Genomic DNA, 17,632 nt, shown 5'->3' on the forward strand with positions numbered 1-17,632 from the left:
CAAAAAATAAATCTCGTAGTATTCACTTGAAAAGTTACGTAGATTTTTTCCACCTAGTTTTTCAGGTGAATGTAACGTGTTCTGGATATGACTTATTGTGTAACGTTACTCAGGTAAAAATTAAGTAGTTTTCAAATAGAATTCACTGGAAAAAATAATAACAATTGCGTTGATTTCATTTAAAGATTACGTGTTTGTACAGTGAATCTTACTGAATATCGTAGTATCATCTATGTGAATTTATGGTAGATTTTAAAATCTGGTACATATGAAAACTAAGTTACATTCAGGCGAATTTCATCTGCTTTCTCAATAATTTTCTGTGGGTCAAAAAATTCCACAATTAACGAGATTTTTTTGTACTGCGGTTTCGAACATTCATTTTTTATTCTATATAAATCTTTTACTTAATTTAAATAGCAACAAATTATTCATCAGTTATAACATTAAATCTATTCTTAATTCTAAACATATAACTACTATTGATCTGGTGCAGCGTAACTGGTAGCGTGCTAAACGTATCAATATTTATTATTTCAACTACAGGAATTCTTTTCCCAGCTTCATATGCCATAAAATGATCATTATAATCAGTTATTTCCCAAAGCTGACTAATGACGTAAACGGTGCCTTCTAATAAAATAAATTCTAAAATTTCATAGAGATGCATTGTTTTTCCGATTAATATTGTTAAGAAATTGCCTGTATTGAATTTGGTGCCTTTGTAATCAATTGCGTTGGATAACATTAAAATAAAACCTGCATTCAATTGTAACGGTTGTAAAAGAGTACTAAAGTAGTGTCTTAGTCGGAGATCTCCTACGTTGAAAACACCAATAGAACTTCGTTTCATGAAAGTTTTGTTGGATAAATCGTAGTAAAATTGCAAACCAGCTTTTATCCCCAACGTGTAGCATAGATTTTTTCTGGACGACATGACATGTGAATATTGTTTGAATCCTCTATGCTTGGCTTCATAACGGAAGCACATCATTTTATCAATTGGTCCTGAAGTACGAATAATTGAGGGGTAGTGAACGATGAAGTGATGTTTCGGCTTTAGGTCTTTTTTGAATAAATTAATGTATAAAGTATGGTGATAATTAACACTCTCCTGTAATTCATGAGTTTCTTCTATTGAAAATGAACGTTTGAGACACAAGTCAACGAGAGTTATCAGAGACTTGCAATAAGTCCATACTCGATCTTCAATAGGAACGTAACGACCAACAATCAATGTGAAATAATGAGTGAAGCAGCGCATTTCACTGGAAGTCATTCGCAATGAAATGGCTTTTTTTCGTTCTTTGCTATTATAGGTTTCAGTTATATCTGGCATACGTTTGATTTCGTTGTCTAAGCACAATTTAGCAAGATTTTGTCGGTTTGAATTAAATTGATTAACCGTAAAATACTTTTTCTCGAAGATAAAATAATCCAGTGCATCAGTAAATCCGTATTTACAAATGCCGTTGCTGAAGATATCATGCATAGCGTCCACGCTGCGATTTTCCATTACATGAAAAGAAGGTAGGGTATTGAATATAGAGTTTCCTGAGATACCAGTTTCGCTATGTTGATTAATTATAATATCTTCGTTATAATCTTGCCTACGGCGAATACAATCTGCATGTTCCTTAACGTCGCGTTTAAGTAACTCTTTCGGCCTCTTGCAAAAACGGCAGTAGAACGTAGCATTGAAACTGTGTGATAAATGCAGCATTGTATGCATTCCCAAATTATCACCTTGAACTAAACACAGTACGAACCGTACCACAGTTTCTCGACCATTCAGCGTAAATGTGATTCCAACTTCTTCTAGTTCTTTAAATTTGTCTACGAGTGCTGATATCAACTTATTGAATCCCAACGTTTTGATATCTACCTTCTTTAACATACCTGCCACGAAAATATTACATAACTTTCCTTGAAATTCTTCAGGGAAAGTTGGGAAACTATAATATATGCCACATATTGAGTGCCTATTACTGTGTGAACTTTGAGTGTCGTTGACTTCAAATTCATCACTGTATAACCATATTGGTATTATTACATCATTTTCGTATTTTTCTCTGATTTGTTTCCATTTACTGGCAGCAACAAAATTTAAAATATTAACGGACTTTTCCAGTTTCGTTGTGTTTAAAACAGTTTTTTCCAACAAATCCTCACATTGGAAAAAACTTTTAATTTGATACTCAAGAGGCATTAACATTAAATAACTACAGTTTCGTTCAGTATCTAAATCATCTACCGTACCGGCTAGTGTTCGATTAATACTATCATTTTCAATAGTAACCATTATAGGTAATTGAAATCCTTCGTTTGTATTCAAATATTTGAAAAAATTGTGATCAGTACTTATAAAGGAGAACATTTTCTTTAGCTTAGATATATAACACTTAAAATTAAATTCCTTCTCTGGTTCGTTAAATTGCATGTCCAGCTCTAGCAAAAGGTGAGCAACTTCATTGAACATAGCAGAGACATGTTTTTGTATCTCATAAACATCCTTTCTGGTAAAATTGTTCTTCATGTGCATACTTAGTACGAAACGAACAGCTGATTTATCAATGTCTTCTAATTTACTAAATGATGTGTTTGAGATCGAATTTGGTGCATTCTCAATTATCGTTAGTTTTTGTTTCTTTTCAGGTATTTGGTTCTCTATGTTCAAAATACTATGATCCCTGCTTGGATAACTCGACGGTCCTAAATATTTATCAGTCTTTTGCAGTGTTGGGTTCACCAATGTCGAATGTCTTAACATGTGTTTCTTGAATGGATACTGTTTGGAAAATATTTGGTTGCAATTCGTCATTGTGCATCTGTATCTATAGTTTACAGGAACAACATGGTACTCTTTTAAATGATTCAAATATATGTTTATATCAGAAAAAGTAAGATTACAGTGGGGAAGCATACAATTGATCATTTTCTTTAACTGAAAGTGTCTGATGATGGACCAAGAACTTTTCCAATCGATTAATTGCAGCATACGATTCGCGCTGGCGAACTGAATATGCATGAGAGCTCATAAAATGCCACGTCAACTTAGAAACCTTCGAAAATGCGATTCCGAATACGGCAGATAGTTTCAAAAGTACGTCAGTGGCTCTAGCAGCTGTGTTCAATTCGTAGCAAATCTCGTTGTAACAAACATAAAAAGGACCATCGATTTGGGATACCCCTTCTCCAATAGCTATCAATTTAGGAACAAGCGGTAGATTTCCTTCTTGGTAACTCGAATTGATGACATCAATTTTTTTCCTTAACAATAATAGGTGATTTTGCAAAAACGACTGTATCCTCCTGCGCCTCACAAATGGTGGGTTTGTATCGTGACCCAGCTGCAATAGGAGGCAGCACAGTATGCAATGCTAGCAGTATAGCACAGTGTTTGGTGTCTGTAAATTAAATTTAAAACATTTCTGACAAATTCTTAACTATTTTTTGAGTCACCTTCACTGGTATTATTGTTTCTCAACAGATCCAATAAAGTTTTCGCTGAAGGATCCGCTGCCCTTTCCGATATATATTGAATTAACAAAGTACGTATGGCAAACAATTTGTTCAAACCATCAGTCGCACCCAGCGCCAAAAGCCGAAAGTCTATATCAATCTAAAAACCAAAAATATATCAGTAAATAGTACAACAGAAATAAAAAATTTACAGACCAACTGGAAACCATGCGAACTCTTATAATGTGGGCACGCCTTCAAAATTTTTATGATAGATTTTCTATGCCCCAATAATTTCTTGCGGTAATCATGACTCACTGACCATTTGTCAATCACTGCTGACCACGGTGCCTCATTAAGAGCAAGCCATCCGTATGCTTCAATAGATTGTTGACTGACAAAATTCTCACAACCCGTTTGTTTATCAGCTTGAAATTTTTTTAAATGTTCTTCTTCTCTTTCTTCCAGTTTACGTTTTTTCTGTTTTAAATTTCCGATTTTATTGATAATTTTGCCTCCGTGATTACGGCGGTCTCCACCTCGAGGAAGATAATAACTTTCCTGAATTGAGAAATATGTTACATTATGCCTTAAAATATTAAATATTTGATTACCTTGCGTTCGAATTTGAATAGCGAAGTTATGGCTGACGCGTATCGTTCCAAATCATCAGAACGCAGTTTTTTCTCTTTTGCCAGATGATATTTAGCGATGATATCCGCTAATGATAGTTGCTTTGCTTCACTGAGCTCTCCAAACGACGACTTTTGCAAGATATCTTTTCCTTCTTCAGTTGCATTCAGAAGTACTGTAAGCACATTTGGGGAAAACAAACCGGTGGACGATGATGAAGGCTATTGTTTTTGTAATGCTTCGTTGTTTCGTTAAGAACGTCAGGTTCCTGATAAATTGTGCTTGCTGTGATCACCAATAATTAAACAAAAAAGTTACCTCTGTAGATTTCGAAATTATACGTATATATATATCTCACCAGATGTACCAGCAAATTCTAAATCACCATTTCCATTTTCTCTTATTGAAGATGTGGTATATTCCACCAAATTTTCTTTCGCTGCAGCTAACTTTGGCTCATTTTCGCAGAAAAATACTGGGGGCTCAGCTTCGTTTCCACACACCTTTTCAGCTGTCTCGCTCGAAGTCTCGTGTCTGCTTAATGCTCTTATTATTACGGCTTTCTGCTAAAAAAAGTTATGTTATTAGTTTTGGATGCATAAATTTCTAGTATTTTAAACTTACATTTTGTTTTCGCCAAGAGCGGATGAGTTCAAACACGACCGTCAGGTTCCACTGGATATCTGTTCTGTCTAAATATTCTTTTAGTTCCTCAACTGAAATTGTGACCAGCTCAAACAATCCGATACCACATTCTGTAGAAGTATTATAACTTTAATTATAATTCGCTACCTCGGACTACGATGGTTACTTACGGTTAAAAACATCAAGCAAACCTTCTGGAAATCCACTCTCGTTTAGCAACGAAAACCAGTGCACTCTGTTGTCGCCATCTTGAGCTTTGAATAAAATTTGCACACCAACACGCACGTAACATATATTTTAAGTTCACGTAACATTTACTAGTATGACACTTGAATATCAAATGAAAATCCATTGATGTTTACTGCGATGCGAATAAGATTCATGTGACACAAGTAACTCTTATTGGATTCCAATTTTTGGCGTTTATGTGACATTTCAGGTGAATCTTACGTTTGTCGTTGGTTCAGTGTTGTGGGCTGCAAATATAACCACATTTTGGTGTACGTAAAAGATGCGTAAAATTTATTCCTACGAACAAATTACTAGATAACTTGTAGCGCATTTGGACGGCTTCATATTCCTCGAATATGACTTCAGTGATGACATGAATTTTATGCTCTGCGTGAATAAAAAATACCTCCCGCATGATGTTACGGTTTTGTTTTTAAAAACAAAAATTACCAGCAGAGAGTTGATTCTTCTATGTCTGACTTAGTATACCAGATATCTATTGAGATATATTCTATTTAATTTATAGTCGCAATGAGCACAAACCAAAATAATGTAATAATGTGCATCGGAAATTTGGTCCGAAATTTCGTAATCGTCGAAATTGGAAGTTTAATTTCGCGAAATTTTAGGCGGAATTTAGCGAAATTCAACGAAATTTTTCGGCAAATTCGCGAAATTTCGGGAAATTTCGAGTTTTGCGAAATTATACGAAATCATTCGAAATCTTTCACAGCCTTAGTATATATATATGTATATATATATTATATTTTTTTGTTTTTTTTTGTTTCAGGTGGAGGGGAAATTTGCATCCAAACCCCTGAGGTGACCAACCTCAGGGAGTGTGGGGTTGGTTTGAATCAGTGACCAGACCCACTAAAACCCCTCCAGTCTCCAGCCCATAATACTCCCCGGGACCACCGCTAGGTATTGCTTCGGGGAGCGGCTTTTGTGCTCTGTGCACCCTCTTGGTTCTATAGATCTCTTTGCTAACTTAGCTAACTAACCTGGAGACTGGCCGTTAGCTAACACTGGCGTGTCGGTGGTCAACCTGTCGCCTGTTTTGCAATTCTAAAACTATTTGAGAGGCGGCTGTACAAACCGCCCTCCAAATGTTTGGGTCTTTACACATCCTCCGAACTAGGTTGTCCGGAGTGGTGTCTGGCCCGCTCGCTACCATCATGTCGCTCCGCGCATGCACAAAACGAGGGCACACGAAGAAGACATGCTCAGCAGTTTCTTCCGCATCCGCGCACTCGGGACACATGGGGGACCCCGCATGCCCGAATCTGTGTAGATACTGCCTGAAGCAACCATGACCTGACATAATCTGTGTCAAGTGGAAGTTAACTTCTCCATGGCGCCTCCCGACCCATCCGGATACGTCCGGAATTAGTCGATGCGTCCATCTACCCTTTGCGGAATTGGACCATTCCTGCTGCCATCTGATCATCGAGAATGACCTTCTGGTGCCTCGTATACCCCTTGTGTCACGTTGATCGAAGCATTCTACGTCCTCCTTAATGGCTATGCTGATAGGCATCATGCCGGACAGGACGCAGATTGCGTCGTATGACACTGTACGGTACGCGCTCACAACCCTCAGGCACATGAGCCTGTAGGTACTTTCCAGTTTTCGACGATGACTGTTGGTACCTAACGCTTTGGACCACGCTGGCCCACCATACCTAAGTATGGACGAAACCACGCTGGCAAGAAGTTTACGCTTGCTGCCATATACCGCTGAGCTATTGGACATCATTCGAGATAGTCCTGCAGCGGCCGTTGAAGCCCTCTTACAGGCATAGTCGACGTGACTCTTAAATGTGAGCTTATCGTCAACCATAACGCCTTGAGGTAATGGTGCAGTCACCGACTCTGACCACCGCCTGTTGCTCTAATTTGCGGTTGTTCACAACCGTAACCTCCGTTTTATGATGCGCTAACTCCAGTTTCCTAGAGTGCATCCAGTCTTCGACCTTGCGTATGCAGTGCGCGGCCGTCAACTCGACCTCTTCGATCGACTCGCCGTAGACCTCTAGCGTGATGTCGTCTGCGAAACCGACGATCACAACCCCTACAGGGAACTTTAGTTTCAACACCCCGTCATACATGACATTCCACAACACCGGGCCCAGGATGGAACCTTGCGGTACCCCTGCGGTGATTGGGACGCACTTCTGACCCTCCTCCGTGTTGTAAACTAGTACCCGATTCTGGAAATAATTTTCCAAAGTCTTGTACAACGACCCGGTACGTGGATGCTCCTAAGCGCGAGCGCTATGGAGTCCCAACTGGCGCTATTGAATGCATTCTTCACGTCAAGCGTGACGATTGCGCAATAGCGAATGCCCCAACTCTTACGCTGGAGTGCTACCTCTGCCGTCTTGGTAACAGAGAGAATAGCATCCAGCGTGGATCTACCTTTCCGGAAGCCGAACTGGTTACTTGCCAGACCGTTTACACCCTCTGTGTACTTCACCAGTCTGTTGAGGATAATCCTCTCAAGCACCTTGCCCGTAGTGTCCAGCAGACAGATAGGTCTGTATGCCGATGGGTCCCCTGGCGGTTTCCCAGCCTTCGGCAACAGCACCAATCTCTGTCGCTTCCTCCTGTCCGGAAAGAGGCAGTCATCCAGGCACTTCTGCATGACTGCTCGAAATAGATCGGGGGCCACTTTCATAGCCGTCCTGATGGCCAAGTTCGGGATTCCATCCGGTCCCGGTGCCTTGCTCACCTTTAGGGAGTTGGCGATCACGATGAGTTCCTCATTCGTAACCCTTACCTCCTCCACAACCTCTGCACGGCTGCCGTCTCTCACGGATTGGATGCCCGGCAGGTTGGCCGACCATCCCTGGTCTGTGTCTGAGATACTGGAACGTCGGACGTGAGACTCAGCAACCGGAGGCCAAGGATTTGGCTCGTGTCGTGGAAAGAGTCCCTCGATGATACGCTCCAGCATCGCTGGTGATCGCTCTGCAGGCGCCAACACGCCTTTGGTCTTCGCCATTACGACTCTGTAGGCGTTGCCCCACGGATTCGTATTGGCACTCGCGCATAGCCTATCGAAGCAGGCCCTTTTGCTCGCCTTTATCGCACTTTTAAGCGCCGATCTTGCAGATCCGAATACTACACGGCGCTCTACCCTCTGTGCATCGGTACGTGCACGTTGCAACATCCGTCTTGCACGGAGGCACGCGCTACGGAGGTCCGCTATCGCGTCGGTCCACCAGTATACCGGTGACTTACCATTCCTAGGTTGGCGGGTCCTAGGCATGGTGGCGTCGCACGCCCGCGATAATGTGGCAACTAATTGGTCAGCACTCGGGCGGAGCCAACTGCCCCCCTCGCGCTCTCTTCTCATTGCTTCTGCAAATACCTCGGCATCGAAATGCGATGTCTTCCACCCGCGGACGGTCGGAGTATTGGCTCTACCCGTCGCCTGCCGCCTCACGTTCTGGACTACGCTATAGCAGACCGACTGGTGGTCACTATAGGTGTAGCCATCGTCTACCCTCCAGTTCACGATCAGTCCTGGGCTGGAGAACGTCACGTCGATGATCGACTCCGCACCATTTCTGCTGAATGTACACTTGGTTCCAACGTTGGCCAGATCTAGGTTGAGCTTTGCCAAAGCTTCCAACAAGATCTGACCCCTCCGGTTCGTGCGGCGGCTTCCCCACTCAACAGCCCAAGCGTTGAAGTCGCCCGCCACTACTAAGGGTGTTAGTCCCGTCAGCTCAATAGATAACAAATCGACCATCTGGGTGAACCTTTCGATAGACCAACGCGGCGGAGCATAACAACTGCAGTAGAACACTCCGTCCACCTTGGCAACCGCGTATCCTTCATTTGAGGTTGACACAACCTCTTGAACCGGGAACTTGCTGGTCGTGCATATGGCCGCCGTACTGGACATATCTGCACCCCAATTACCGTTTCCGGGAGGAATGCAGTAGGGGTCCGATACGATTGCGATGTCCGACCGCGACTCAGACGCTGCTTGGTATAGCAGCTGCTGTGCCGCATAGCAATGGTTCAGGTTCAATTGTGTCACCCTCACGCCCGTGGTTTCGTGGCCGCCTTACCGGCTGGGTACCGTGGGCCTCCCATAAAGTGCTTGGCGTCCCGTTTTCCAGTACATACCAAGCACTTGGGAGGCTCCCCGCAGTCTTTAGCTTTATGGCCAGCACCACCACAACGCCTACATAACTGGCTCCTATCGGGCCCCTTGCAGGTCCAGGACTTGTGTCCTCCCTCGAAACACCTGAAGCAAACGTCCGGCTGCTGGAGTATGCTCAGGGGACATACTGACCAGCCAACCTTAAGTTTGGCTGTCTTCAGGGCCAGAGTTGCATCGGCCGATGCAAGCCGGAAAGTGGCCACCTGGGTCCCCGCTGGACCCTTTCGGAGGCGAATTACCTCAGTGGTTACTTCCACTCCGCACTTCTCCTTGAGGGCCTGTGCAATATCGCACCTCTCGGTGATTCCATCCAGGTTTTTGAGCTGGAGAGTCACCTCTGAGGTGAGTGCCCGAATTTGCACATCTTTCCCGAGGACCTGCTCGGCTACCGTCTTGTAGGCAGCGCCCTTGTTTTTAGCATCCTTACGGAGCTCAAGGATCATCTCGCCGGTGCGAGAACGACGGATGGTCCGCACATCCGCTCCCAGATCCTTGAGCTGGGTTTCGCCTCTCATTTTCTTCAAGACTTCGGAGTACTTGGACCCCTCCGTCTTGAGTATGAGGGCGTCGCCCCTGCTTCGCGCCTTCTTTCCCATTTTTGGACGATTTGTCGCCTTCTCGTCGTTGCGCTTGCTGTCTTTTTGGCGCTTCCTTCCTCCCACGGTAACCCAAGGGTTTCCCGTAGCTGCCACTTCGGCAGACTTTTCGGCGGACTTGGAGGCCGTTGGTGTGCTATCTCGCGGGCTTAGCACAACCAACCGTTTCTTGCTGTTCTCGGGGGCTTCCCCCGGAGACTGCCTTGCTCTTTTTGCGGCTGACCCGGAGGCGCAAACCGCTGCAAACATGCAGGTGTCCGTTTGGACCGACTTCGTCGCCCTTCCGGTCATCTCCGTTGTATTCTTCTCTGCAGCCACCGCTCTTGCCTTGAGCTCGGCGTGCTCCTTCTTCGCAGCATCGACGGAGGACCGAAGCATGTAGAGAGCCTGCTTCAGGTACTTCGTCGTGTTGGTGCGACTTTTCGCAAACTCGATTATGGCATCGAGCTACTCCGACAGCGCTACTACCTTCGGTAGCGTGTCTCGCTGTCTTCCGACCGCCTTTATCAACAGTGGACCAGCCACTGCGATGTCTTGCGTCGATCCGGTAGGCGTACTGCCTTTGCCGTCTTCGCAGGCGTCCTTTACTGCATCCATCTCCGCCTTTCTCGGCGGAGACCTCTGGATGCCTCCTCGTGCAAACGGGTTTTTCAACCCATCTGCGCCCAATTGTTGATCTTCATTATTACCGTTCATTTTTGTTAAGTGGGTCCCCCTTCCAGCCGCTATCCTTATCCATACTGGAGTGGTCGCCTATCTGGTCCCATGGTAGTCTATGCCGAAGCAGTGAGGCCATGGCTAGGGGCGGCTGCCATAGCGCCTTATGAGCAACTATGACACCCCCGACTGGCGCAAGTCAGGAAAGTACATCTGATCCCACTCCTGCCCGGTTCCCACCGGGCAATGAATTTGGAACGTACTGGAAGGCCTGCCAGGTTTTACGGGACGGAGACCCCTGCACCGGTTGTTGTCTCGCCGTTTCAAGCCGTTGTCACACGACCTTACTAAGGGAGCTCGGCGCAGGTGCCAGCCCAGAATCGTGGTACGAAAACGAAATCCGACTCTTATCATATGGCGTTGCGACCAGTTACCGTAATTGGGAACTTACTGGCATCAATCCCAATGGGCGAATTAGTGCATTTGGGTGGTGGGAGCGGCACTATTCGCTCCGTCAGAGCTGCTTCCGGATAATGTGGCTTTTGTGAGAATTCGGCGGCCCAATGCCTGAGTCTCACCACAACCTAGGCTAGCTCTCGCTGATGGTCCGGGACTGCGTTCTTGCAGTTAGCACTTCCGTGGCCTACGGTAATCGCCAAATACCGACCCGTGGTGGCATACAGCTCTGCCTAATATATATATATATATATATATATATATATATATATATATATATATATATATATATATATATATATATATATATATATATATATATATATATACTATATGATACATCTTCCAAACTTAATCAGATCTGACATCGAAAGGAGATAATCAAGCGGTGTTTATATGTTTTATGACGAGAAAATCACGTCACCCCGAAACAACCTTTCTCGGTGTTGGGGTTCAAAACTAGGTCGGCGCCTTGTATGACTGAAGTTAACAGGTATGTAAATGATTTTCGTTTACATCAACTCAAATACACAACTGATCCACCACAGATATTAAAAAAGCTCTCTTTAAATGTTTTTCTTTATTGCAAAAAAAAAAAATACAAAAGACTTATTCCTATTTATTTTTGGAAAGTTTTTGTCAAAAGTGCATGACTGTATGCGGAAGGCTGTTCTGAATATGCCAATATTTTTATTGTAAATTGTGTCCTTGAACGAAGGCTCAAATTGCGCACGTCGTTTGAGTTGTTAGTGATGAACCCCCGTGCGAAATTGTTAATAAATTCACCATATTTTTCTTGAAAAAAATATCGAAAAACCGTGGTTCCTTTGAGGCAATCGAAAATATTTTATAGTAGTTCAAGGGCTTCTTGACGGCAAACTAGAAAATGGTGTTTGGCGCAGACGCATGAACCATGAAGTGTACCAGGTGTACAAATCGGCGGATATAGTTAAGCGGATAAAATACGGCAGGTTGCAGTGGGCTGGGCATGTAGCTAGAATGCCAGAAGAACGACCAGCGAAGAAATCCCGATAGAGGCCGTCGACTTCGAGGTAGGCCCCGCACTCGTTGGATGTGTGCTGTCGACGAGGATGCCCGCTAAATAGGTGTTAGGGGAGATTGGAGGATAGCAGCCCAAGACCATGTGACATGGCGACGTATTCTGGATTCGGCATTGGATCGATAATCGGTCTATCGCCGTAAAAGTAAATAAGTAAATCAAGGGCTCTATAATACATTTTATTTCCCCAAACAGAAGAAGATTACATACATATATGACTCACTCAGGTTCCATCAGCATTCCACATGCACATATTTGATTTTGACCCCTCTCCCTCCGTGGACGAACACACATATAAATTCAGAATATGCTGTATAGGCCGTGTACATTTCACACAACTATACTATCTGATCTCCTAAAGCACTAATAATATTGAGTACGTTTGTTTTTCTGCTGAAAGACATCTGACTGCATTTTTTCAAAGTTATTTAAAATAGGCTTTTTACACCAAATATGAATATTCAAATCTCTTTACGGAACATATTTATTCATTACGATCTGGATTTAAAACAAAAATCGTGAGAAAAACTCGCAATTTACTCGACTATAGAATAAAGCAAAATATTCATAAACAGCAGTAAAACATAGGTATAAGTAATGGAAGTCTTTCATAGAGAGATATGGTAGGACAGGCTGGTAGGGCATGGTATTAAACTGAACGGGTGGCCCACACCACCACGGACGCCGGACACCCCGGAGTGCGATTTCAGTACCCAGTGCCCTTCAGGCATACAAGTAGTAAAAAAAAGTTGTTACATATGATAAAGCGCTTATTAAAAAAATATCAAAAATTAGGGTGACCCAAATTTTCGATGCAATCAAGTATCCAACTTTTTTATCTATGGAGACAGAAGAAAAACTTGTTTTACAATGTTATAGCTCCATTAATTTTAAGTCACTTTGTAAAAAAAGTATTTCTCTATCCTTGAAAACAAACCATTTGTATTGAAAAATCTCATTTTGCACTCTTACTTTTTTAATTTAATTTTCAACCTTGAAACCTTGAAACTGCCTTTGAACGACTTCCAGAGCTTTTCAAGAGAAACAATTTGCAAAGCTGATATCGTGAATATCTCAATTCTACTCCAAGTTATCGATGTTTTTCATAAAAAAGCGTTTTTCATTTGTTTGTCATTCGATGTATGTATTTCATTAAAAAAAAAAATCATAACTTTTGAACCAGTTGATCGATTTTTAGTCTTTCTGGATCAAATTAAAGGTAATTATTTCTAGTTATAAGAAAAAATACAAAAAAAAAAATCTGTGTATTTATAAGCATATAATATAAAATTATTGAAATTTTATCGTTTTTAAATTGAATTTACTCAAATTTAAAAAATAGCATATTTTAAAAATTTCTCCATTTATAGAATCAAGTATTCCCGTCAAAATGAGATCAAGAGATATGTTTTATGTTTGCCCCGAAAAGAATGACAAACAAATGAAAATCGCATATTTTTTGATGACAAACATTGATAACTTGGAGCAAGCAAAGCCTTGGTGCTACATTCCGTATCGGAACTCGACCTTCTGTTTATTATACACAGACTTCGCAGCCAACTGTTACAGAAGCGAGAATAAAAAAAATATTGTTGCTGAAAATTTAAACCTTGCATTCAAGGAGGTGTTCATGTCATAATTGATGATAAGGCAGTAGAATTGTTAGATTTGATTCCCTTCCCATGTCGAACAACACGATCTCTCGGCGTATTTTTGACATAGCTAATGATGTCGAGAGCACTTTTATTTCTCGATTGGAAACTTTGAATGTAGATTGATGAAGCCACAAATGTCGCAGAATTAGCATTTGTGATGGTATTTGTACGCTATCAATTTTCTGGAAGTTTCCAAGAAGATTTGTTCCTTTGCATACCGCCGCCAATTTCAGTAACTTCATTTCAAGCTGATCAATGATTGTGTAACGGAAAACAATATTTCATGGGAAAATCTTAATGATGTATGTACGGAAGGTGCGGAAGCTATGGCAAAAAATATTTAGTCGTGGCGAGAATTAAGAAAACAGCAAAAAATTATCAATGCATTGTTCATCGTCATGCACTACCTCTGAAGAAACTGTTATCATTTTCGAAAGAAGGATTGCAGGAAAATGTAAGTGAAATAACCAACTTCATCAAGGCTCGACCTAAAAATTCTCGATTACACAGTGCAACAATTTTTTTGCCTTGACTTCTATGTATAATTTTTTGATGAAGTTTGATGAAATTGCGAAAATAAATTTCCCCGAGTTTGAACATATTTCAACTTAAGGGGCAACAATGGCGTCATTTTGAATTTGCTGTCGACGAGGATGCCCGCTAAATAGGTGTTAGGGGAGATTGGAGGATAGCAGCCCAAGACCATGTGACATGGCGACGTATTCTGGATTCGGCATTGGATCGATAATCGGTCTATCGCCGTAAAAGTAAATAAGTAAATCAAGGGCTCTATAAAACATTTTATTTCCCCAAACAGAAGAAGATTACATACATATATGACTCACTCAGGTTCCATCAGCATTCCACATGCACATATTTGATTTTGACCCCTCTCCCTCCGTGGACGAACACACATATAAATTCAGAATATTCTGTATAGGCCGTGTACATTTCACACAACTATACTATCTGATCTCCTAAAGCACTAATAATATTGAGTACGTTTGTTTTTCTGCTGAAAGACATCTGACTGCATTTTTTCAAAGTTATTTAAAATAGGCTTTTTACACCAAATATGAAATATTCAAATCTCTTTACGGAACATATTTATTCATTACGATCTGGATTTAAAAAAAAAATCGTGAGAAAAACTCGCAATTTACTCGACTATAGAGTAAAGCAAAATATTCATAAACAGCAGTAAAACATAGGTATAAGTAATGGAAGTCTTTCATAGAGAGATATGGTAGGACAGGCTGGTAGGGCATGGTATTAAACTGAACGGGTGGCCCACACCACCACGGACGCCGGACACCCCGGAGTGCGATTTCAGTACCCAGTGCCCTTCAGGCATACAAGTAGTAAAAAAAAGTTGTTACATATGATAAAGCGCTTATTAAAAAAATATCAAAAATTAGGGTGACCCAAATTTTCGATGCAATCAAGTATCCAACTTTTTTATCTATGGAGACAGAAGAAAAACTTGTTCTACAATGTTATAGCTCCATTAATTTTAAGTCACTTTGTAAAAAAAGTATTTCTCTATCCTTGAAAACAAACCATTTGTATTGAAAAATCTCATTTTGCACTCTTACTTTTTTAATTTAATTTTCAACCTTGAAACCTTGAAACTGCCTTTGAACGACTTCCAGAGCTTTTCAAGAGAAACAATTTGCAAAGCTGATATCGTGAATATCTCAATTCTACTCCAAGTTATCGATGTTTTTCATAAAAAAGCGTTTTTCATTTGTTTGTCATTCGATGTATGTATTTCATTAAAAAAAAAATCATAACTTTTGAACCAGTTGATCGATTTTTAGTCTTTCTGGATCAAATTAAAGGTAATTATTTCTAGTTATAAGAAAAAATACAAAAAAAAAATCTGTGTTTTTATAAGCATATAATATAAAATTATTGAAATTTTTATCGTTTTTAAATTGAATTTACTCAAATTTAAAAAATAGCATATTTTAAAAATTTCTCCATTTATAGAATCAAGTATTCCCGTCAAAATGAGATCAAGAGATATGTTTTATGTTTGCCCCGAAAAGAATGACAAACAAATGAAAATCGCATATTTTTTGATGACAAACATTGATAACTTGGAGCAAGCAAAGCCTTGGTGCTACATTCGGAACTCGACCTTCTGTTTTTTATACACAGACTTCGCAGCCAACTGTTACAGAAGCGAGAATAAAAAAAATATTGTTGCTGAAAATTTAAACCTTGCATTCAAGGAGGTGTTCATGTCATAATTGATGATAAGGCAGTAGAATTGTTAGATTTGATTCCCTTCCCATGTCGAACAACACGATCTCTCGGCGTATTTTTGACATAGCTAATGATGTCGAGAGCACTTTTATTTCTCGATTGGAAACTTTGAATGTAGATTGATGAAGCCACAAATGTCGCAGAATTAGCATTTGTGATGGTATTTGTACGCTATCAATTTTCTGGAAGTTTCCAAGAAGATTTGTTCCTTTGCATACCGCCGCCAATTTCAGTAACTTCATTTCAAGCTGATCAATGATTGTGTAACGGAAAACAATATTTCATGGGAAAATCTTAATAATGTATGTACGGAAGGTGCGGAAGCTATGGCAAAAAATATTTAGTCGTGGCGAGAATTAAGAAAACAGCAAAAAATTATCAATGCATTGTTCATCGTCATGCACTACCTCTGAAGAAACTGTTATCATTTTCGAAAGAAGGATTGCAGGAAAATGTAAGTGAAATAACCAACTTCATCAAGGCTCGACCTAAAAATTCTCGATTACACAGTGCAACAATTTTTTTGCCTTGACTTCTATGTATAATTTTTTGATGAAGTTTGATGAAATTGCGAAAATAAATTTTCCCGAGTTTGAACATATTTCAACTTAAGGGGCAACAATGGCGTCATTTTGAATTTTTGAGAAATCTTTTTTCGACGCTAATTTGTTTTAAGATCAAATATCGAAATTCTAAGAGTTTGCCCACATATTAGCATCTTCTTACCCATCTTAAAAAAAAACAGATCTTAAATCGCACAAAAACTGAGCTCAAAACGGTGATTCTATGAAACCGGCTTTGGCATGGTTTTAGTATATTTCACAAAGCAAAATAATATCGAGGCTGAGCATTAATGGTAATGCGCTAATATCTAAAGGTGGTAGTCAAATCATGTCTTATATTGAGTGAAAAAGTCTCAGAAATCGATTGGTTGGTGTCTGATCCACGTAAAATATCAGCAACATATCAATTTAGCCTCGATTCCCCTACAATACTAAAATAGGTTCTTTTCGACGATAGATTAAGTTATCTGAAATCTGTTTAATGTAATATCCCGTTTACAGTAGACAGTTCCCTTGTTGCACCAGACGTACGTATAGTTGTGCGACGAACGAAGAAATTTGGTCGCACGGAAAATTACTCTGGTATCTCTTGTGAGATTCTCATTAATGTAGACTTGTGTGTGCTGATTTTTGTTGTTAGGAGACGATCGGCTTGATCCCTCACCTGTAGCAGTAGTATTGTCGAGCGCAATCTCATCCAGGAAAAGAGATTTCCCTTTACGTGCTTTGTGAAAATCGTTGCGAACCTTTCCGTTGTGGAATTCGACATGGATCATTCCGTTTTTCAAACGCTTTGTTCTCTCAATGTCAGTTGTATATATATGTATATACAGCTATACCTCGATTATACGCACTCTCGATTATACGCACCCTCGATTTTACGTACTTCGATTTTACGCACATTTTACCTCGATTTTATGCACACTTTTTTCAAACATATTTTTTAGTCAAATGTTTTTTATTTTAATTGTACACATTGCAGGTAATATATACATTAGACATCGTTCCAGCATAAGGGGTTATCCATATACCACGTTTTAGCTTAAATTGGAGGTGGAAGGTAGGAAAGTGATCACGGTCCGTATAATTTTTCGGGAATTTTTTTTATCGTTTTACCACGGAGAGAGAGAGGGGTTTGTCTGAATTTAACCAAAATATGTCCACGTGGGATATGGATAGCACCTAATGGAAACTAGAAATTGTTTTATTTCATGTCATAGCAT

General features: G+C 40.7%; 1 protein-coding gene across 1 annotated transcript; it reads right to left on the bottom strand.

Annotated features, from left to right (window-relative positions):
• Positions 1-390: 390 nt before the first annotated feature.
• On the bottom strand, positions 391-17,185 carry LOC129728887 (uncharacterized). The gene is made up of 6 exons (XM_055687359.1): positions 17,074-17,185; positions 4,720-4,850; positions 4,077-4,316; positions 3,679-4,023; positions 3,463-3,622; positions 391-3,407 (listed from the first exon to the last, which is right to left on the bottom strand). Exons 1-6 carry the CDS (start codon positions 17,183-17,185, stop codon positions 3,259-3,261), a joined length of 1,137 nt encoding a protein of 378 aa, XP_055543334.1. The 3' UTR covers positions 391-3,258.
• Between the last annotated feature and the right edge of the window lie 447 nt (positions 17,186-17,632).

This window comes from Wyeomyia smithii, chromosome 3 (genome assembly GCF_029784165.1).
Source record: "Wyeomyia smithii strain HCP4-BCI-WySm-NY-G18 chromosome 3, ASM2978416v1, whole genome shotgun sequence".
Lineage (NCBI taxonomy): Eukaryota > Metazoa > Arthropoda > Insecta > Diptera > Culicidae > Wyeomyia > Wyeomyia smithii.

Coding starts and splice junctions, on each gene's coding strand:
- LOC129728887 (XM_055687359.1), bottom strand. CDS start 17,185: ATGATCCATGTCGAATTCCACAACGGAAAGGTTCGCAACGATTTTCAC. Junction 4,851..17,073: donor CGACAATACTACTGCTACAG/GTGAGGGATCAA, acceptor ATACTTCTACAG/AATGTGGTATCGGATTGTTT. Junction 3,623..3,678: donor GTTCGCATGGTTTCCAGTTG/GTCTGTAAATTT, acceptor TTTGGTTTTTAG/ATTGATATAGACTTTCGGCT.